The 23,205-nt window shown below is 35.6% G+C and overlaps 1 protein-coding gene across 4 annotated transcripts in view; it reads right to left on the bottom strand.

Annotated features, from left to right (window-relative positions):
* Window positions 1–1,956: 1,956 nt before the first annotated feature.
* DDHD1 (DDHD domain containing 1) overlaps window positions 1,957–23,205 on the bottom strand; it is a 105,502-nt gene continuing 84,253 nt past the window's right edge. For 2 of the 4 annotated variants that reach the window (XM_041759131.1, XM_041759133.1), the window contains 6 exons: window positions 22,591–22,666; window positions 16,604–16,753; window positions 14,487–14,739; window positions 13,052–13,243; window positions 10,489–10,572; window positions 1,957–4,639 (listed from right to left, as the gene is read on the bottom strand). In XM_041759131.1, the coding sequence (XP_041615065.1) occupies window positions 4,458–4,639; window positions 10,489–10,572; window positions 13,052–13,243; window positions 14,487–14,739; window positions 16,604–16,753; window positions 22,591–22,666 (937 nt within the window). In that variant the 3' untranslated portion in view covers window positions 1,957–4,457. The remainder of the gene's footprint in view (window positions 4,640–10,488; window positions 10,573–13,051; window positions 13,244–14,486; window positions 14,740–16,603; window positions 16,754–22,590; window positions 22,667–23,205) is intronic. The other 2 variants (XM_041759132.1, XM_041759134.1) reach the window with 1 other exon arrangement.

Genomic DNA, 23,205 nt, shown 5'->3' with positions numbered 1-23,205 from the left:
GGTTAAATAAATTTGGAAAAACTGCCCTTCCCTGACCCAACCCCCACAGTAGCATATAGGTTCTTAATACCTTTAGGGTATCACAGGCTCCAAAGTCCGGCTGTAAAGGATTCTTTTAATTTGGCATTTCCCAAACTTATTTTCTGAAAAAAAAAAAGTCTGCTGATATTTGCAAAACATGCTTTGGAAAATGTTGATCTATTCACTCCTCCCAGCTTTAGAATTCTACTACTGCTAGTGGTTATCTTTCCTTAGGGGCTTGTCATTTCCCTTCTCTGCAGTGTGCAGTCAGGCCTTTCACTGAACCTCTTGGGCTGAACCTAACATGCTGCCTCTGGCTTTACTTTTCTTGACTCTATGCTATTTAAATGTTCACATGAAACTAAAACAGAGTTGGAGCAGTAGACCTCTAAACTCTATATAAATCCTGAGATTTTAGGATTCTTTGAATATTATCACAGCCACTGAAGACTGAAGCAGGATGTATATAACTGAGGCTGTTCCCATCATAGCACTAACATTTACTAAATGAGAACTTTGAGATGAAATTCTATATCCTGCCATTCTGTACACTGCCCCAAACTCAATACTGTATTTCCTTGCAACTTCCTTTCCCCTTGACTAATACAAAAGGAGAATATATAGGGAGACAGTGTGTGTTGTACAGGCTCCCTAGACCCATTCTAGAGACAGAGTTAGGAGACCAAGGGGGTGCTTCCTGCAGATCTGTTCTTTGTAGGTACGGCTAAAGGTTTTTCATGTAAGTGAATTCTTACAAAACATTAGGAAATTATATATATTCACCATACCTAATTATAAAAATACTTAGCACACGTGTTTCAAATTCAGCCAGAGTACCCTCCAATTCCTGGCAGAGGCTGGAGGCCCAGGATGACAGAATATGGATAAGGTAAAACTTGAGAATATTCGCAGAAGTCAACTAGCCAAGGCTTAGAGGGTTGAGTAAAATTCTAGTTCTCTGGTGTAGGATTAATTAATATATCCTCTTTTTTGCTCTGTCTTGACCCTTCTTTAATGTCACATGTTTCTTTTTTAGCCTCATTTCCATGTCAACAAGATTGTTGAAAAATACTTTTAAGACAGAGGTGCCTGGGAGGCTCAATCGGAAGAGCAGGCAAGTCTTTCTCTTGGGACTGTGAATTTGAGCCCCATGTTGGGTATATAGATTACTTAAATAAACTTAAAAGAATATTAAAAAAAAAACTTTTAAGACACACACTCAAACTAACTTTCTCAATTGTCCAAATGTAGTAGCTGGGGAGACTGAAATATTAACCAACCTAATTAACAAGAAGGCCATTCAATTCATTTTCCTCCACTGCAGGCCTTACAGTGAAATCTCAAGGTCTGGTCTCTTTAAGGGGCTGAAGTGCCATCACTGAAAATGAATGGTGAACCGACTGGGACACCACCGGTGGTTTCTTTCCCCCGTCTATGCTTCAGGGAAATGCAAAGCTGGCATAAGGTGTGTGAAATGCCATGTAGAACACGATACTTCAGGCCCCAGTGAAGAAACAACAGAGAGAAGAGAATGAGGATGAATGTTCACACTTCACTGTCTGAAGGCTTCGGTAGGACATGTGAAGTTTGAGAATTTCCAAAGGCTGACAGATGCTATTTAATAGAAAAAAGTAAAAGATAAGATTCTTAAGGTTTGCCTCACATAAAAGGGGTAGTTCTTGGGAAACCCAGCCCATTTTGTAATTTTGTCCTATAATACAGTAATGACGGATTTAACATAAGCCTAATTACTGCTGAAAATAAGGTTATGAACAAAAGGGTTTAGCAAAGGCTGACTTCAAAGTAAAATAAGGTAAGATTTAATCCCAAACATTCTCCTTATTCTAAGTTTTGATCATCCTTGGGACCCTAACTGGATTAAAATTGAATGATCTGACCAGCACTCAGAAGAATCATCATAGCATATACACAAAATAGAGAATAAAATTTTAATGGTATCAAAAACAGAACTTTTTGGCCAATTTAGTACTTGCTGGAATAAAGTTGCAAAATGTTACTCAGTAACGGACTTAGCTTCTAAATCAAGCCGGAATTACACATACTCTGTATATTACTTGAGTATATACAAGTACATTCCATGATAACATGCAGAGACATGGAAGCAAGAAGAGTACGACCAAATCAAGATCACCATCTCTATTGATGAAATATTGAATTGAAAACAAAACACCTGTTCAGTAATCCAAGACTATCTCATTTTGCCAAGGGGGTTTTAAGTGTTGCTCTTTTCAAGAATTCAAATAAACTCCATATGGTTAAATCTGATTTTGTTTCCTCAACGTGAAAAATAAGCAGATGATATGCTGTAGCTATGGGTATATCCTTTTTTTTTTTAAAAACTTATTATCAAATTAAAAGGTTTGATAGACTTTTCTCTTCACATTCTAGTAGTTAAGAATGAATCGTTTAAAGATCTTAGATATTTGAATGTCACACCACCTACAGCAACATATGCTCAAGTACCTTTAATGATACAGTCATATGAGACAGGAGTTTAATTTTCCTGAGAACTAAATTAGACTTACGAAGTAAAACAGGGTATGAAAATGACCTGAGTTCACTGGAATCTCTATATTTGAAAGAGATTGCTTCAGCTTTGCTAAGATTTCATCAAAAGCCATTTAGAGCAAGCATTTCTTAGGGAGTCACATATTTGGTCATGGAACCTTGGGATCTTTTTAAGCACTAAAAAGAAGTGCCTTCTGTTGTGCAAATTCATTGAAAGGCCAGAACAGACCAGAGAACTGATGGTGCTGCAGGAGAACCTATAGGTGAGCCTATGGATTCCATTATTTGTAAAGAGAGTAGGTGAGATGTGCAACTGACCAAATTTGCTCCCAGTCTGACAATGATTACTAGGCAGCTAAAATCCTTGTAAGATAAGCAAAGACAGCACCGTAAGTGGAACCTAGTAGAATCCACTAGGGAGTGAGGGTTGGTTGGGGTAGAGATGGTCCCCCTCCAAGTAACTCTCCTTTGTATGTGAGAACCCCAGAACATATATGAAAAGTAGGCTAAAATAATGGCTTCACAGTCTCTTCTCCAAATTACACATTTCAACCTTTGTGATTATTATTGTTTGCAAACTAAGAGGTCACATGTGAATTACTAGTCACTGAACAGCTTATAAAAGAATACAGTCTAGCCTCAATCTGAGCTCTTCTGTTTGCTCTGTAATCTAATTCAAGGCACTTTAAAATATTTTGGTGCCTTAGTGTATTAACATGTAACATGAGAAAGACACTCATTTACTTACCACAGGGAGCTACCACATAGATGACTGAATCTTAAAGCACTTTGAGCTCCTCAGATGAAAAGCACTGTGGAGACCATCACAGCAGAGGAAAACTCTCTCAATGCCTTGGAATCCTGATCTATGTGCCTTGTGTCCCAACCAGGTTTTCTTATATACTTCGCAAGTAAAATCTGTTGGTGGCACTCCATTCCTTTATATATGTTAATTGTTTGGCACACAGATGTTTATATATTTAAAATAGTTGTAGTACTCACTACTCCAAAGTTGTTTACTAATTGTCCAATAAAGTTAATGAGATGTAGCCACGGTGGAGTACTTTGTGTCAAATTTAGAAAACTTGAGCTTTTTCAAAGGTACATCTGACATAATACAAAGTTCTTTTTTTTTTAAATAACTGAACTAGTATTAATTATGTGAAACCACAAGTTTTTAATGCAAAAAATACTGAGAGTATGCCACAGTGTCTTTATATTCATCTGAAGAGTACAAAGATGGGAGTTTTGAGGAAAAAAGGGTCTTAACTCTATAGAAATCAAATGTGTTTCTTAAATTGTTCAAAGGAAACATTTAAAAATTTTCATGTTTCATATGTTGAAATAAAGTCGTTAGAGGAAATAAATTATAAATACAGTAGTAGTTTAAATATTTCTTTTTTAGCATTAATTTTTCTAAGCAAGTTAAATTCAAAACACTTGAAATCTGTTATCCTCTTCTTCCAAAGGAACTGTGGAGATAGAAGCTTTCATAGAAATCTACAACAGTGATACCACCTGTGATCTTTACATAGACTACACTGGACCTTGGCCATTTTAGATTTACAACATATTTTGGTTAATACATTAGATTCAACTCATTAATATGCTTTTATATTTGGGAGAAATTAAGATTGTGATTTATAACCTTACAGTTCACCCAAACTCAATTCTAGGTCTTGATTCTCTGCAGGGGGTTGTATCAGACTCATAATTAAAATGATGAAAACTGTAAATAACTTCTTTCAGGCTGAAAAAATATTTGTTTTTTAAATAAAGTGCTTTTAAATTCAAATGTTTCTTGCCCTAAACAAAACTGAAACACTTTAACCTGAAATCTCCCTATCTTGACACACATATTTTAACAGAAAGAAATCAGTTTTGGGCCATTAATGTCCTTCAAGAGTTCAGATTGGATCTAAATTGGGTTTTGCATTACTATCGTGCTCATGTTTGTACATGAAAGTTAAAAGAAAGAGGGCAACATCCAAGGATGACCAATAGGCAGTATGCGATGTGACAGCTGACCAGTAGCGGCTTTCCACAAGTCCTTCTCTGAGTTCAAAATCAATTCTGTGATCCAATTCCACTAAAAAGAAAAGAGAGTCAAACAAATAAGTTTTACAGTATGTTCTATATAGACCTTACCTAGAGTTGAGAATAAAAATTTAGCTAACAGAAGTGATTCTCCTAATTATATTTTTTTCCTCTTACATGACCATCCACTGTAATCTTGTGGGGGTTGGGGGAGATCCAACCACAGTCTAAATAGCTCAGGATTCTATTTGGTGGAGTCCTTTCCTTTGTATGCTCAGGCCAATATGGGATAATAAAGGAATAAAACAACAACAAAAAAATCACTTGGTATCACACAGTATATCTGAAGTAAAGAAACTGGGCTCAAATCTGACTTTCCCATTTAATTTTTGTTCCTAATCTGTAAAATAAGGAAAACCGTCTCTTGCAAAACTGTGGGCCAGACTTATATGCAGTGATGTCTGTGAGGGTGCACAGGTCACTCAAAGGCTCCTTCTCTGGGGTGGCCCTATTTACCTACCCATTACCTTGCTCTGTTGTGACTTTTTGCAGTCCCGGACTCCCCCTGTGGCTGCCATCACACAGCCTGGTCTCCAAGCAGTCAGCAAGGCCTCACATGCACTCGCGATATACAAGTGCTCACTAAATGTATGATGGATAAAGAATCCACTGGGTGGCAGGGGCAGTTAAACTGGGAGGAACAGTCGTGATCCTTGGGAAGAAGGACTTCACTTATAGCTTCTACCCTCAAATAATCCAGTGAATTCAAAAAATTTTTTTTCTAAAACCCATAGAAAGTCCTTGCAATACCTGTTAGAGAAAAATCAAGGCTAATAAGAGAATTACAAATGATTCATTTAATAAGTCCTTAGAGATAAAACACTTAGAAAAATAATATTTTGATCTTTAGGAACTCCTTTAAAACTGTCATTGGGCGATATAATACTTTGATGGAGCTATCTTAAAAACAAAAAACACCCAAATCTTTGTTCAGAGTGCCAGAAGATGTGGAAAGTAAAAGGTGTCAAAAATCAAGGAGGATGGAAAAAAAGTTGGGTTTTGCTTTCTAAAAAGCAAATTTGGTAGTTGCAGATGGGAAATCATATTATTCTAGAGAACACTTTCACATAAATATTTAGCTAATGCTTATTTTAAGTAGGTATTTTATGACAAGATCCTTTGGTGATTTAAAAATGCATATAGTTGTTATTTTTCTATTCAACTATGCTTTTCTTTCTTTTTTATTTTTTAATATTTATTCATGATAGAGAGAGAGAGAGAGAGGCAGAGGCACAGGCAGAGGGAGAAGCAGGTTCCATGCCGGAAGCCCAACGTGGGACTCATTCCCGGGGCTCCAGGATCGCGCCCCAGGCCCAAGGCAGGCACTAAACTGCTGAGCCACCCAGGGATTCCCCAACTATGCTTTTCTGACAAGGAACACCCATGTTGTATATAGATATATATACATTTTCAAATAAGCAGTATAAATGCCAATTAGGTTATAAAACACTCGTAAAATATATTGACATAGGCCTTTTACAGTTTTTTTTCCTTTTACACTTTTTAAAACTATTTTTCTCATTTAAATTACAGTAAGCTAATCCACAATACAACAGAAATAGCTGCAATCCATATGTGGAACTGTGGGATAGTAATATCTGAATCTTTTATCTTTTGTATTCTGTGGGACATTTGAGTTTGATTTGTAGGCACAGTCTGGCACAATAGACAGGAAGATGAAAAAAGAGGAAACTGGAATTCTCAAGCATGATGAGAAGTCAAGCTGCAGTTAGTTATAAAGAAGAGGAGAAACAAGAGGAAAACCAGAAGAGACAAGAAAAATACACATTAGTATCGGCAAAGACCATCAAGTTATAATTTTTTTTAAGATTTTATTTATTTATTCATGATAGACACAGAGAGAGAGGCAGAGACATAGGCAGAGGGAGAAGCAGGCTCCATGCAGGGAGCCCAATGTGGGACTCAATCTGGGAACTCCAGGATCATGCCCTGGGCAGAAAGCAGGCACTCAACCGCTGAGCCACCCAGGCGTCCCTCAAGTTATAATTTCTACTTTAAAATGCCACTAGAGAATGTTTTCCTAGTCCAACAGTTTTAAGTCGAATTGTTGTTTTAAAGTCAAAGCAAGGGAGATTTTTTCTGTTTTAGTAAGTATTATTTGGCTTTGAAACTGTGTGAAATTCTTTTTTTAAAATATTTTATTTATTCATGAGAGACACACAAAGAGGCAGAGACACAACACAGAGGGAGGAGGCGGCTCCATGCATGAAGCTGGATGTGGGACTTGATCCTGGGACCACGCCCTGAGCCAAAGGCAGACACACTCAACAGCTGAGCCACTCACAGGCATCCCTGTGAGATTTATTCTTAAATGTTGTTACTGTCACGAAACACTGTCTTTCATATACTAGAAACTCAAATGCTGAATTATCATCCTATTATGGGTCTTGTCATTCTTATCACCTACAGGGACTCTAGTAAGTGTTGTTAAATAGACTGACCATCTCTACCCCTTGCTATTTATCTGTAGGCTGCCCTCATCAAAATGGGAATAAAGTAGCCATCCTGTACCTGATCATTGGTTTTAGTCTCTCATTTTCCTTAAAAGGTTTACAACAGACAGTCTGGCTGCCCGTCCAGCTGACCTTACATATGTTGATTCTACAGGTAGAGGAATGGAATTAGGTGGGCCTATGTCCCATCTTCTCTCTCCCTTTTATGTAGATCATAGAATTCCCAAGGGAGAAGGGTCTAGATGGCAGTACCATTCTTTATGTGTTGTGAGATGGGCTCTTAGCCCAAGTAGGCCCAAATCTATATGGAATTGCCTTGGACCTACTTTCTCATTATTAGCATATCAAAAATGGGTGGCATAACACAGCTGATAGTTTTTCCTAGTTTCTCTCACCAAGTGAGGTCAAAGAGAAAGGAGAACATAAAATCATCACTTTATCCTTTTTTTTCTCTTTTGAGTGCCCAAGGGCTAGAATTCCTCTATCCACAAAGACTGAGACCCTGAACAATGGAAGAGAAGTGAAAATGAGAAAAAGACCGTTAGATTTTAACAATCATTAGCAGTTTGCTTATACTGTTTTAAAACATGGATTTTTTTTTTTTCTTTTCTGGGAGTCTCACAAACAGGCCTATTTCCCTTCCTATTCCCCAAAGTGAATGTTGGCAATTTATGAACTATTTAGGTAAGGTGTCATCAGTACTGTGCTTTCATCAGAGAACTCTCTACACAAGTCTTGTCCATATGGATATGGTATTAAGAAAAATATGTATGAATATAAAGTAAGCATCTTAGTATTAAAATGTGTACTAACTGGACAGGTTTCTACTATTTTAATGGAAGCATCTTACCTTCCCTGGAGAGAAATGTTCAAAACCTTAATTTTAAAGTTATCTTGAAGTACCTGGGTTGCTCAGTCAGTTAAGTGTCTGACCCTTGGTTTTGGCTCATGATTTCAGGGTCATGAGATTGGGCCCTGAGTTGGGCTCTGTGCTCAGTGGGGATGGGATTCTCTCTCTCCCTTCCCCTCTCATTTTCTCAAATAAATAAGCTTTTAAAAAAGTTATCCTATTTGTAAGTAATAATTATGGCAATAATTGCATGATTTTTGGCTATAGGCAGACACCAAGAAAAATATTAGTAAAGGAAACTGTGTTTTCAAATAACTGGCCAAAGATTTTTTCATAAAAAAAAAAAAAAGATTATGCTGAGTTCTTGTTGGTAAATTATGTTTTCTTATTTCTGTGCTGCCTCAGCGCAGCTATACATTTCATGTGGTAGGTGTTTGACATTCAAGGAATATTTACATCTTGTGAGTTGTTATAATTTCAAATATATTTAAGAATATTCTCCAACTGTCATTTATTTGAAAAAAAAAAAACCCTCTAAAATTAGTTTTATAGACGGTTTTCTTATCTGTCAAAATAATTTCAAAATAATTTCCCAACACTAATATATCCTGAAAGATATTCAAATATCTCACATTTGTAACAGATGGGCTTTATGGGTGAATATACGGTTTATGGGTAAATTTTGAATAAAAGGAACTCTAAGAGATGGCCAGATTTGTTGGAACCTCTAACAATCTGGTTTAAGAAACTTTTCCTATTATATTTGGAACTATTCCTTTCCATTCATCCTTTGGTTCAACTAAGTTCTGGCTCTCTACATACCCTGTGCTTTGCTTATGCTGTTTCTTCTCCCCAAAACATCTTTTCATCTCTGCATGTCCAAATTCTACTTCCACAGAGCCTTTTATGATTTCTCTAGGTCAAAGCATTTTCTCAGGCCCTAGAACTGGCAGACTCCTTTACTTATACCTTTGTTATGTGGCTCATCACATTCTATTATATATTATAATTATTTATATAGTCATCTACCTCCCTACTAGAATATGTATTCTCTAGAAAATACTTAATTTCCATATCAGCATTTAACATCTTTATGGGCAGTACTGAGGTCTGTTTCATTTTGCTATCTTTTCTAGTGACTAGCTTGGTACTTTGGCTCATGGTAAACATTGTTAAATGAAAAAAAGCAAGGGGAGAGAAACATAAGCCATATACATATTACCATTTGAATCAGTTTGGTGTAGTTACGATTAGTGGTCTAATTGCCTAGATAGCTGGGATGATTTTAAGATAGTAGGTATAAGGGCTACTTGAATGCAGGATTAGTAAGTATATCAATTTTCCTTCATCCAATAAAATATGCAAAAAGCACAAGTCAAATAATTTCTTCAATGGATTTGACTATTTACATGAGCAGGGGGCAGAGAGAACACTTATATAAGATCATTCCTTGAAGGAAATTCATGAAGTTACATCAACACAAACTGTTGCTAGGGAGCAAAAAAACTCATATTAGTTTGTTATAGTAAAATACTGTTTTGGAATTTTTATCAAGTTAAGAGTTTTCTTGTTTTTGAAAATAGAGAAAAAAAGTATGGATATTAGCAATTAAATAGAGAAGTTGTATAATTAGATGCAGTTAAAAATCCAAGGAAAAACCTGTAATGTATTTTTTGTTACAGAAAAATCCAATATTAAAAAGAAAGAAAGGAAAGAGGGAGAAGCTGTGGAAAAAAGAATGAAAGTTAATGATAAAAAAATGATTTTTTAAAAAGATTTTATTTATTCACAAGAGACACAGAAAGAGAGAGAGGCAGAGACACAGAAGAGGGAGAAGCAGGTTCCCAATAGGGAGCATGATGCGGGACTTGATCCCAGGACCCAGGATCACGCCCTGAGCCAAAGGCAGACGCCCAACCACTGAGCCACCAGGTGTCCCTAAAAATGATTTTTAAACTAGGATCAATCCTTAGTAATACATTTAGAATCTGCTGAAAATTAAGAGACTGAAAATATGTCTTGCATCCAAAAATACTAATTTTTAAAAGCGATCCTATCCCTTTTAAAGAACATTAAATATTTGTGTTGAAACCAGATATCAGCAGCAATGGCACACCTACAGCCCTAAGTAGAAATGTTACCAGTATCTGAAATAACTGGGAATGATTACATTTCTTATACCATAAAAACTTTTTATATCTAAATGTCTTACATGAAAAGAACAGTGAACTCTTTCGAAGCCTTTAGGACAATAAAGAAGGAAAATGGCCTAATGCTTTTCTTCCCTCTATAAGATTCCTTCTTTGTAGGAACACACAGGATTATCATTTTAGCACATTAATCAGCTAGTCAATACTTGGGTTTTAGGACCACCACTACTTAAGGTTAGAAAATACATATAAAATAGTCTATATAATGGTGACATTCAAGCTGATCTCATAGTTTCAATGAGCAGAAGACTTTTAAAGTAGATCATTGTCATAGTATTCTGAATGCTATTCCTGACATATACCATACCGAGGGCATTATCTTTATTCTGCATTACATTTTCCGGAAAAAGAAGTTGTGGGAGATTAAAGAACGATTCCTGAAGTCTGAAATCTGTGAAAAAAAAACACAAGATGTGTAAAGTGCTGGCTGATGATTACAAAGGACCTTCAACGATGTAGTGGCCAAATTTAGATGACTACCCCTAAATATGCTGATTAAACCTAGCAGACATAAAGAAGTACACACTTTGGTTTTTATGAAGAGCTCTTTCATGGAAAATGTAAGCATAATTAACTTTGAAATACAAGGTCATAATTAACACTCAGATATCCCCAACATTTATAGCTCATTTAAGTTCTAACCTAAGGTAAAACATGTTAAAAGAAATAGTTTTTTCTTTTCATATGTTACAAACACGGGGGAATATAAGAAATGGAACCATAAATAAGCCTAGACTTTTCAAAAGAAATGAAGGATAGCTATCTAAGATGCTTTAACTTGATGACAATAAAGTGGATTCAACAGACAGCACACACATACTCTTCAAAGAGAGGAACCCTGATTGATTCATGAATTCAGAGTCTTTGTTCATCTTACCCTCAAAAAGCAAGAGAATCAAAGTCCATAGCTTCAGAATAAAGGTTATCAAGAACTGAGGCAATCAATGTGAGCAGAAAGAAGGAAGGAAGCCAGAATCGCCTAATCACAATGACCAAATTCCAGAAAGAAGATTTAAGGAAGAAAGTCTTTATGGTTTGCAAGATATAGTCAAAATAGCAAGTATGACATAAGGAATGTCTAAATAGGATTATATAGAAAAATGTATTATTGAAGCAAATCTAAGAATTAGTAAGGCAAATCTTGAGAATCTGATTTAAAAGGTGGAATCCTACTATAGTACTTTCATTTTAATAGTTACATCTATGTCTAAAGATAAATATATGCAACCAAGAGTCATGATTAGCTCATATTTAGAGAAGAACAAAGAATTTATACCTAAGAATGGCAGAAAATGAATTTTGTTAAGCTATCAAAATATGATGATGCAATATAGCTAAGCATCTCTGTAACTGCTGTCCTGAAAGAAGAAAGGTTTTTCTATTATTCTTTTGAAATTACTATGCTAAATAGTAAAAAGACCTAAAAGCCAGCTTTCTTCCCTCAGATCCTATAGACTGTCTTTATGTCTTCATTACCCTTTCTAGGGAGCATTAATATTACAAGGAATTGTGACTTTTTACCTGCCATCTTACAAAATTCTTACAAAGTTTTTTTTCACAGAAGTTTAGAGTTTTGACCTCTGCATGTCACAAAAGAATTCTGTATTTTTACAGTCACATTTTTGATATTAAGTAGAAATGAGAGCTTAAGTCAGCAGTAGTATAGGAACTCATATAAGAAAACTAAAAAATGAATTTTGTACAAAGTCCAAAATGAATTTTCTAGGCAGTGTTCAAAAGGCTTACAATTATAAAATTTTCAGTACTCAGAGTTTGACATAAATAGAATTATGCTTAAAAAAATGCTACTGGTCCAAACAGGAACATCCAATTCAGGAATGTCCAGGATAATTTCTCCTGGAGTGGGGTTGTCTGTGGAGAAAGACCCAGTCTCTAGGACTGCCACACCTGAACTTCTTTTTTAAGTTATGTTTTATGGATGGCAATGGATAATGGTCATTTTGAAATTTAGAGTAGCTGATATAGCAAGAAAACAAGGCTGCAAGTATCTGAAATAAATTCTGCTTAAACATTTAGAGAGAAAGGAAGGAAAGTTTTCTGCTTGCTATAGTTACAAAAAGCAGCTAGTTCGAGAATCTACATTTCCTTACATAGCCAATGGAAAAGTAAGACTTGATTTATAGTCTTATTTAAATGGACATTTAAAAATAAGGTTCGAATTTAGACTCTTGAAATTAAATATAAATAAAATGTATAAGAACTTCATAACTATTTAAGATTTTAAACCTTAGAAATCTATTGGAAAAAATTAAATAAAGCTCTATTCTAATGCTAAGTCCAGCATAACTATCCATTCATTCAGTTATTTCTTGAATATTTACTTTATGCTAGGTAAGCTGGGATAGGATTGAAAGCCATACAGCAGATCCAATACAATATAAGCCTTAAAGTCTTATAATTTGGTTGGATAAAGAGAACTATAGAATTAGCAGCAGAATGGCTCTGGCATAACAGCTTTGAAAAAGAATCAAGAATATCACAGTATAGGTTTGAAGCAGTTAAATAAAATTTTGAGGCTGAAAAGACCATATTTTAAAAAAAGATCTACTTTATAAAACCAGGAGGTGCTCACACCAGAGATTTGTTTTATGCTTGATGTTTAAGACTCCTGTGCCACCAGGCTCCGATTATTAATGTTCTTAACTGTTAATTCACCAATGCAGAGTAAAACTGCATTTACCTGGGAACTCTACTTAAAAATATAACCAGAGGAAAAAGTATTTTTCCTTTAAAGCTAACTTATGCTTTAGATTTTAGAGTTGACTGTTCCTGTCAGAATCTCAATCCTTTCCACATTCAAGTTGTAAGTGATATAGTATAAACGTAAGGAAAGAAGAGTATGAACTAACATGCAGAATCCAGAAAGCCAGAACTGCTGTGTGGAAGGGTCTGTGTTGCAACAGTGGTGGTGGGAAGCGAGGCAACAGACTTCTTCTCGTCTTCTATTGAGTCTTTTGATGTCTCAGATGGCTGTGATGTAGATGAACGTCCAAATCTTGAGAACAACATTCCACCAAGGCCCTTTCCAATGCTAGCGGCCCCTGTATTTCACAAAACAGGGCAGTCAGACTGTTGAATTACACCACATACCAAGCTAAAGAGCACCATCCATAGTTACAGCCAATTGGCAGAGGAACCAAGCCATAGTCATATTTTTCCAGGGTGGGAACATAGGAAAACTGCAATTTATACTGTAGGTTTCTTTTCTCTCTCTCTCTCTTTTTTTTTTTAAAGAATTTTCTTTATTTATTCATGAGAGAGAGAGAGAGAGAGGCAGGCAGAGACACAGGCAGAGGGAGAAGCAGGCTCCATGCAGGGAGCCCAATTTGGGACTCGATCACGAGTCTCCAGCATCACAACCCAGGCCAAAGGTGGCGCTAAACCGCTAAGTCACCAGGGCTGCCCTATACTGTAGGTTTCTAAGTAAAAATGGTGTTGAATAGAATGAGAGTTGTACAAAACTGCAAAATCTAGCTTACAAAAAAAGGAATAAAGATTCTATCTCATTCAAGGGATCATTGTTTATTAAAGTATTTGGTAAGGTTAAAAACTTTAATAACAGAACCATGCCACTGACATGAGCATATATTTATTATCGATATGCTTTACTACTGAAGTGAATATGTTATAAAAAACTATCAAAAAAAAAAAAACAAAAAAAAACTATCATAAACTATCGAGATAACAAAGTGAAATATCAATGAAAAGTCTATTTATAGTGCCATCTTGTGGCATTCTATGTTAAGACAACCCATAACCAAAAGCAATGAACTAATTTAAGGGGCACATAATTGAGCTCCAGCGCTACACCAAACATTGTGGCTGGTGGAGATCATTTAAAGAGAAATTAAATATCCTTGTTGTCCCTAGGATGATACAATTTGAGAGACTATTAAGTCATGAATCAGAGAACTGGTTGGCACCCTTGGGGGCCCCTGAGAACTCAAGTACTCTCTCATTTTACATATGAGGAAGCAGACCGTTAAAAATGATGTGACTTACCCAATACCTCACAGTAGGTGGCAGAGCCAAGATTAAAATGAAGGTCTTGATTTCCAGACTTTTTGTCTATCCAGCTATCTCATAGTCTATAACTACAAGATCTGATCTAATCAGAACCTTTAGGGCCTTTGGCTCTCAATACGAAAGAGAGGGTAGTTAATTCTAAATGCAGGAATTAAATGTTGGGTATTTTGTAACAGAGTATTTTCAAGTAACCTAAACTTAATGCCTATCTAAAAAAACGCTTATATTTACTGATAAGAAATACTTAGGAGAAATTACCTAATATACTTGCTTTGCCTATATTTGTTATAGATTCCCCATAGTGTCGGCGGGACAAGACTGGTGAGGTCACAGGGCTTGGTATTGTTGAGATGCCTTCATTCTCTGAAATTGAGGTAGGTTCTTTTGCTGGGTGGAGAAAGCTTGGCTTCATATACTCATAAGGTAGAGGATTGGAAGTATTATACCAGTGGATCTGGACAGGTGAAATGTTGCTGTAGTGTTTCAGTATTAACGGTTCTAATCTATAAGCCTTGAGATTAAAAAACATTCAAAGAAACACAACATTAAGGCACAATGCTTGGATTTTATTAAACTTTTTATTCTTATTCTATTGCATGCTCAGCAGACCTTAGGGAATTTTTAAAAACCTGGTATTTCTAACATGCATTCCTATTTGTTCACTATTAATAATATATAATTGGTATAATTATATATCCTTAATGAGGAGATTATGGAAAAAAACTAGCATAGGTCTGTTAACAGTGCCCATTGATTTGTCTTTCAGACAGATTCATTTTTATTATGTTCTGATATCATCCTAACAATTAGATTTATGTTTGTCTTACCAACAAAGCTGAAGTAGTAAAGAGTAAACCAGAATGTGATCAAAAATCAATCTGTAATATCTTAGGAGCTCTTAGTAAGCTCTATTTTCAAATAGATTAACATAGTAACAGCACAAATTAGATGCTGATACAAGACCATTTGTCTAATGTGAAGAAGAGATGATATAGCAGAAAAAGGCAATGAATGGATTTGGCATTGGAATTCCCCCAAGTTCGTATTCTAGCCTTTGTCACTTATTAACTGTATGAAATCTACCAAGTTGCAAGGTCTCAGAGACACTGTTTCCTGAGCTGTACAAAGGAGATTAACACTTCCTACCTCATAAGGATGTTGGAAAGAATGGATAATGTTTGTAAATACTGCCTAGCAGAGTTCTGACATAACCGTTATTTAAAAAAACTTTACTTAAAAAAATCAGAGAAAAACTATAAAATGAATAATAACTTAAATACAATGAGTTTAGAGCCCCCCCTTTATAATATAACAAAGTTAAGATTATACCAAGGACAGGGTATACAATGAAAACTCAGAGTTCCTCTATGAACTCAACTTCACTTTCAAGTTGTGAGACAATGAGTAAAATGAATGTATACTAATGAAATACTTAATGTCTAGCTGGGTTTTTTCACATACATTTTACTTAATACTAACAACTTTATGAAGTAAAATATCATCTGCATCATATAGATAACAGCCTTAGGAGTGACATGGCCAAGATTGTGCAGTCTGTATTTGAATCTAATACTAGTTTCCAACTCAGTGAAATTTATTTCTTAAATATAGCATTTTTGATTCTTTAACATATAGGAAATTTTCTAAAATTCTCGCATTTAGTCAATGTTATATTTACTTGGTACTAGCTAAATATCTTTTAAAAGACAAAGCCATTTTTTCTGAGAATGAATGATATTTAAAATGGTTTGTTTTAAATTTAGTTATACCTAGCCTTGTCCTTAAAAAAGGTTAAAGAGCATTTTTCTCATTTAAAAACCTTACTTGGTATTAAAAAATGGTCCACCTGGATGCAAGATCACTGGAGTGTTTACATTAAAAAATTATTAACAGTATAAACATAACAGAATATAAAACCCCCCAATTTTATAATTTTATAATATAAGGCTAAAGTAAATTCATCCATTTTTTCAAATATTTTCATCTCTAAGAGGATCTACCAGACACATTTCAGTACTTGTAGCATGCTTTACAGAAAGAAGAATTCAAAGTGGGATTTTTGAAATTTATGGTTGCTGGGTTATTGGTATCACAACTGGTAATGGTTTGACAGTTGAGAAGATTTTTTCCATGTATTAATTGTCCAGAGATAAAATTTTTACATTATGCTCTTACACTGTAACCTAAACAGATCATCTCTAAAGTATTAGCTGAGCCCTAAACCAAAACACAAATGTCTTAAAACTTATTAATCTATGAAGATATCATCAGATAAATGAATTCATTTCTCATTAGTTAAGTTGTACCTTGTAATATTTCTTACAGTCTTTAGGAATGATTTAATATTGAGGGGAAAATACCTAACTGCAACTCACCACTGGATCTGTTGGATGAAAAATATTTAATAACCGGTTACAAATTTCTCTGGGCAAAATATGGTCTTGACTTCCACTATTTCCTGGGCGGATGCCACGCAATGCCAAGAAAACCGCTAGTGGGGATCCCATGCAGAAGAAATTCTCAACCTAAAATGAGAAAGTTATCCTAAATTTTAAAACTGGTGAAGTGTTTTTTATCAGATTTGGGCACAACATAATACAAATAATAAAATTATCTTCAAATATAAGTCTTTTTTCATGAGCTTTGTTCAGATGGTATCTGCATTATTTAATTATATGCCAACCATTAATTTTTTTTAAAGATTTTATTTATTTATTCATGAGACACACACACACACACAGAGGCAGAGACACAGGCAGAGGGAGAAGCAGGCTCCATGAAGAGAGCCTGACGTGGGACTCGATCCAGTTCTCCAGGATCACGCCCCAGCCGAAGGCGGCACTAAACCGCTGAGCCACCCGGGCTGCCCACCATTAATTATTCTAAAAATCTATTTTCAGAAGCAACTCTATTTTCCTTTAAACTAATAGAAAACAAAAGAGGAGAAGTAAGACCATTTCATTGTGTGTTTCCTCAACACTAGTTAGTTTCCTTAAGCTACTATTTTGTGTTATGTAATATTCTAGGTGCTACGAAGTCTGTAAAGACCAATAAGGCAGAGCTTATGCACTCAGAGTTTACAATCTTGTGGGGGAGGCAGAATAAAATTAGTGAACAGGGGAAAGACTGCTATAAGAGAGTAAAGAAAGGAATAACTCCAACTCTGAGGGTATGTTTTATTTATTTATTTATTTTTAGACTTTTAGAAAAAATTATTCATGAGAGACAGAGAGAGAGACAGAAAGAGAGAGAGAGAGAGGCAAAGACACAGGCAGAGGGAGGAGCAGGCTCCATGCAGGGAGCCCGATGTGGGACTTGATCTCGGGTCTCTAGGATTATGCCATGGGCTGAAGGCAGGGGCTAAACCGCTGAGCCACCCAGGGATCCCCTCAACTCTGAGGGATTTTACACAGCTCTTTTCACATTATATGAGGTTTTTTTTTTTTTTTTTTTAATTCCAGTATAATTAACATACATTGCTATATTAGTTTCAGGTGTACAATACAATGATTCAACAATTCTGTACATTACTCAGACCTCACCACAATAAGTATATTCTTAACCTCCTTCACTTATTTCACCCATAACCTTGCCCCTAACCTCTCTTCTGGCAACTACCAGTTAGTTCTTTGTATTTAAGAATCTGTTTGTCTTTTTGTCAATTTCTTAAATTCCACAAGTGAAATCATATGACTTTCTCTGACTTATTTCATGTAGCATTATACCCACTAGATCCATCCATGTTGTTGCAAAAGGCAAGCTTTCATTCTTTTTTTATGGCTAGTATTCCATGTTTTGTGTGTGTGTGTGTTTGTGTGTGTGTGTAAATCACATCTTCTTCATCCATTTATCAATGGATGCATTTCTTCCATAATTTGGTTATTGTAATAATGCTGTAGTAAACATAGGGGTGCATATATCTTTTCAAATTAGTGTTTCTGTATTCCCTGTGTTAGTATCCAATAGTGGAATTACTGGATTCTATGTTAATTCTATTTTTAATTTTTAAAGATTTTATTTATTTGACTGAGAGAGAGAACACAAGCAGGGGAGTAGCAGTGGCAGAGGGAGAGGGAGAAGCAGGCTCCATGCTGAGCAGGGAGGCTGACACAGGGCTTGATCCCAGGACCCCGGGGATCATGATCTGAGCAGAAGACAGCCTCTCAAACAACTGAGCCACCTAGGCACTGCTATTTTTAATGTTTTGAAGAACCTCCATACTGTCTTCCACAGTGGCTACACCAGTATGCATTCCTACCAATAGTCTACACTTTTCTCAAAGTCCTCACCAACACTTGCTGTTTCTATGTATTGCTTATTTTAGCCATTCTGACAGGTGTGAGGTGGTATCTCAATGGGGTTTTGATTTGCATTTCATTTTCATGTGTCTGCTGACTACCTGCATGTCTTCTGCGAGACAGGAGAAGGCATTTGCATTGGTGATACAAGGTAAAAAGGATTTCCCCATTTGAGGCTGGGTCATTGAGGCCAGAAAGGAGGGCATTTCAGATTGACAGAATCACTATGAACTAAAGCAGAGGCTGGAGAGAACCTGGCTTAATTTAGAAAACAGAAATAGTTGAAAAATTGGGTGTTGGGAAAACATAACTTGGAATGGGAAGGTAGAGAACCTTGACTATTTAACTTAAAAAAGTAGGACTTAATTGATTTTTTAGTAGTGAAGGGAAGAGGATTTGACCCCATGTTTTAGGGGGTTAGTAAACGTGGTAGTAGTGTGTGGATGAACTGGAAAACTGAAAATCTGGTGACTCAGAGACAAGTTAGGAAACTACTGACAGTGTTTAGGCAAAAGATAATCTGATCTGGGCAGGACAAGACGTTCCATTCAGAAATGGAAATGGGAGAGGAGAGGGTGGAGTCAACATGATTTAATGGAGATGAGGAATGAGTCAGAGGCAAGTTATAAGTTTTGGGCCTGGGTAACTGGGAATATAGTAGTAGTTCCATCTACTGCAGCAGGAAACTGTAGGTAAGTCCTGTTTTTGTTCATGACAAGTTTGAAGTATCTGTAACATATCTACCAAGTGCTGAAATTTTAGGGCAAGAGATATAGAATTGGATATGTCTTCTCCGAAGTCTATGTGTCACCATCACAGAAGTGACATGCAAAACCAGGAGAAGTGGTAAGATGGCTTATGAAGTGCACAGAGTAAGAGATGGCTTTAGCTGGAACTATGAGCAATGACTACATTTGATTAGCAGGTGAAGGAGATAACCCTACAAATGGGGAGAGTGAAAGGAAAAGGAGAACCAGGATAATGCTGTACACATGGAAGCCACAGGAGAGAGTGTCTAGAAAACTAGTGTGGCCAGCAGCACTGGATTATATATGGAACATGACACCTTTCTCACCTACAGTCACCCTACTTCTCTCATATGTCCCATTATCCCGATGAGTGAGACATCCCCAATTCATCTTTCCCTCTCATCCCCAATATCTAAGAAGTTATTCCAACAGACTAACACTTCATCTCATGGTCTCTAATCTGGACTGCACTGTAGCTATATCGTAACTACACTGTCCCTGGCTCCAATTTTATGCACCTTTAATCTCTTCTCCCACTGCCTCTGAAGTGATTCTTTTTTCCAAATGAATGAATATATACATTTTGAAAATGGTACCTTTATGTTAAAGATATGAGAAAGTTTTTATTTTTTTAAAAGATTTTATTTGAGAGCAAGCAAGGGAGCGTGCAAGTGAGACAGCATGAGGAGGGAGTGGGGCAGAGAGAGAAGGAGAAGCAAACTCTGCTGAGCAGGGAGCTTGATGTGGGGCTGGATCCAAGGACCCTGGAATCATGACCTGACCTGAAGACAGATGCTTAACCAACTGAGCCACCCAGACGCCCCAGTTTTTGTTTGTTTTTAAAGGACTGGTAGCTTCAGCATGTCTGAAGGCTGAAGAAAATTAACTTGTGTTATTAAAACTATAGAAATAGTGACACAGATAAAAATACCAATTTTGAAAGGATAAAGATAATTAAAATAATAAAGGCTAGAGAAAGATATAAAAATAGTTGAGATAGAAGAGAAGCTATGTAAATCCTTTCTTTTTCTTTTTTTTTTTTTTTTGGTAAATCCTTTCTGCTTAATACACACATGTATATACACATACACCCTAGCAAAACTTTATGCTTTGGTCTGGTGTTTCATAAATGTTTGTTAAATTGCTACATCCATGGAATAAATAACTTTTCTTTCTTTTATGACTGATAGGCGGTTTCATTGACAAACACACCAAGTAATCATTATAGGAATAATGACTACTTTAATGCTATTACAACTATCAAAGAACTTTAAAAGTGAAAAACAGGTTTAGACATGTAGTCTAACCTCCTTGTCCAGAGAGGAATAAACAGATGAATTTAAGATGTTAAATGATTTGGCTAACATTACATAACCAGATAGTAACAGAGCTTCATGATCAGAAGCAAAGTTTTCCACTCTCTAAGACCAGTTTTTGACAATGGTTTCTTTTTTTCCTTTTCTTTTTTAAGTTCAGTGGTCATCTACAACAGATTTAACACATGTATTCTGAAAGTAAATCCATCCATTGGTTAACAGGCAAAGAAAGACTTTTGTTCCTCTTAGATCTCTGGAGTTCTACATATTTGCCAATTCATCAGATATTCCTTTTTAAATTTCAGATTTCTGTATTTTTTTCTATGAGTAAATAATTTAAAACCCATATTATTAGACTATATATGACTATATTTTAGAAGAATACCCAATAATAGTGTATATGTTCTAGTAATATGATACTGAATTTTGAGAACCTAATACACTTGGTGGATCATACTCAACTTTCCAGTTTAAAAAAAAAACAAAAACAAAAACCAAGGGCTTCAAATAAAAGAGTTTACTTTTTCTATCAGATCAATTCTACATATTTAAAACATTGATTATATATAATCATGGTGGTAGAGATGGAACTCAAATTCCAGGTGGAGATGACTCCAAAGACCATGTTTGTATGGTTTTTATTTTTTATTACTATTTTTTAAAGATTTATTTATTTATGATAGACAGAGAGAGAGAGAGAGAGAGAGAGAGAGAGAGGCAGAGAGACAGGAGGAGGGAGAAGCAGGCTCCATGCTGGAAGCCCAACATGGGACTCGATCCTGAGTCTCCAGGATCATGCCTTGGGCCAAAGGCAGGTGCTAAACCGCTGAGCCACCCAGGGATCCCCTATGGTTTTTAATATAAGTTTAACTTTACCATATGGCTATTACGTATGTTAAAGTTTAAAAAGAAAACATTATAAGTCATAGAGACAGACTCAGTAAGAAAATTCTTACTGCTCAAAAAAAAAAAAAAATTTCTGCATCATTCCATTACTTAGCCTGTATATTAAAGTTCCTGTGATAAAGAGATTTCAAGACGAGATAATATGGTACACAATCCCTGGGTATACATTCTCAAGGAAATGAGTATTAGGGAATTTATACCATGCTCCACTTAACATTGCAAGCAAGTTATTTGTTATTCAGCTATAGGCTGTGTCCTTTTCAACCATTAGGTCAATGTCACCATCTCTCTGTCACTTTTTATATTTCTAAACCACTGCTTTCAACAACTTCATTCTGGTGCTCAAAAATCCTGAAAAGTTTCCCACTGTCCAATCAAATTAAGTTCTTTATTTCTAGCTCTTCCTGCTATCCTGCAGCCCTTGCCCTGAATCCTATACATTCTAGTTAAACTGTTTTGTATGTTCTAAACCAATCATATATGTCCCATCTTGTGCTTGTCATAGACTGCTATCTGAATGAAATGCCAGCTTTCCATTCTTAAAATCATCACTGATATACTTCTACTTATGCTTCTTGTCATCCAGAACTAGCTAGTCACTAAAGTTTGTTAATTCTATATGCTAAATATTTCTAGATCTGTCTCTCTTTTTCTCTTTCCATTACTTGAGATTATTTCATGTTTCTTGGAAGTCATACTCCTCCACACTTTTGTTATGCTGTTTCTTTTATACAGAATATTTCTCCTTTCCTTCACTTGGCAATATCCAATTTACTGAGATCAAGTACAAATGTCATTCCTTTGTAAACCTTTCCAGACAAAATTACAACCCCTCTCTTGTGTATATAACATTCTATACACTGCTAATAGTACTATTAGCACCATGTTCCAGATCCTGTGGGTTGGGGAACCATCTTGTCCATTCTTCCTTGTAGAACCCCAAAACTAGCAATGTCCAACATACAGTGTGTGTTTAATATATATTCATTTGAAAGGAAAATTCAGATTTCACTTGAATGCTAATGTCATACTTCAAATGATGTCTGAAAAGAAATGGAGATAAAAAATAAAAATCTCATCTCTCTTTTCTTACCTTAAATTTTAAGGCAGGTGTTTGTGTCATGGATGATGCCTTCAATCCATGTAGTCGTTCTTCTATTTCTCTCAGCCTAGAAAGCAGTATGAGATTATGTAGTAATATTTATAATTCCATAAATATTAGATGCTTACTATCTCACTAAAGTATAAAGAAGAAAATGATGACCCCATTATCCAATCCCTCAAATTAATCCTTATTGACAGTATTTAATAAATAAATATACCTGCTATAAGCATTTATAAAATGATTAGTAAAAGTAGCCTTACTCTTCATAATAACTGCTGTTAATAGCTTTTGGGGAGGATCCTTCAGGAAAATGTGAGGCAAAGAAAGACAAGCACAAATATACTTAAAAAAATAAAAAGTCATATGAATGTTCATATCACATACAACATATTCTAGGTCTTTTTTTTTTTAACTTAATAATGAATCTTGAAGGTCTTTTCATTTCATTGCCTCCTGATCTATTTCAATCTCTGTTGACAGCTGTTTAACTGTTCTTCATACATATCAGTTTATTAATCCATCTGTGCTGATGAACATATGCATTATTTCAACTTTTTCCCATTATAATGTTCTGTATCTACTTATATTTAGTAAATTACACAG

The sequence above is a fragment of the Vulpes lagopus genome, chromosome 6 (assembly GCF_018345385.1).
Source record: "Vulpes lagopus strain Blue_001 chromosome 6, ASM1834538v1, whole genome shotgun sequence".
NCBI lineage: Eukaryota > Metazoa > Chordata > Mammalia > Carnivora > Canidae > Vulpes > Vulpes lagopus.
Note: the sequence above shows the minus strand (reverse complement) of the source record. Positions and strands in the feature narration are given on the sequence as shown.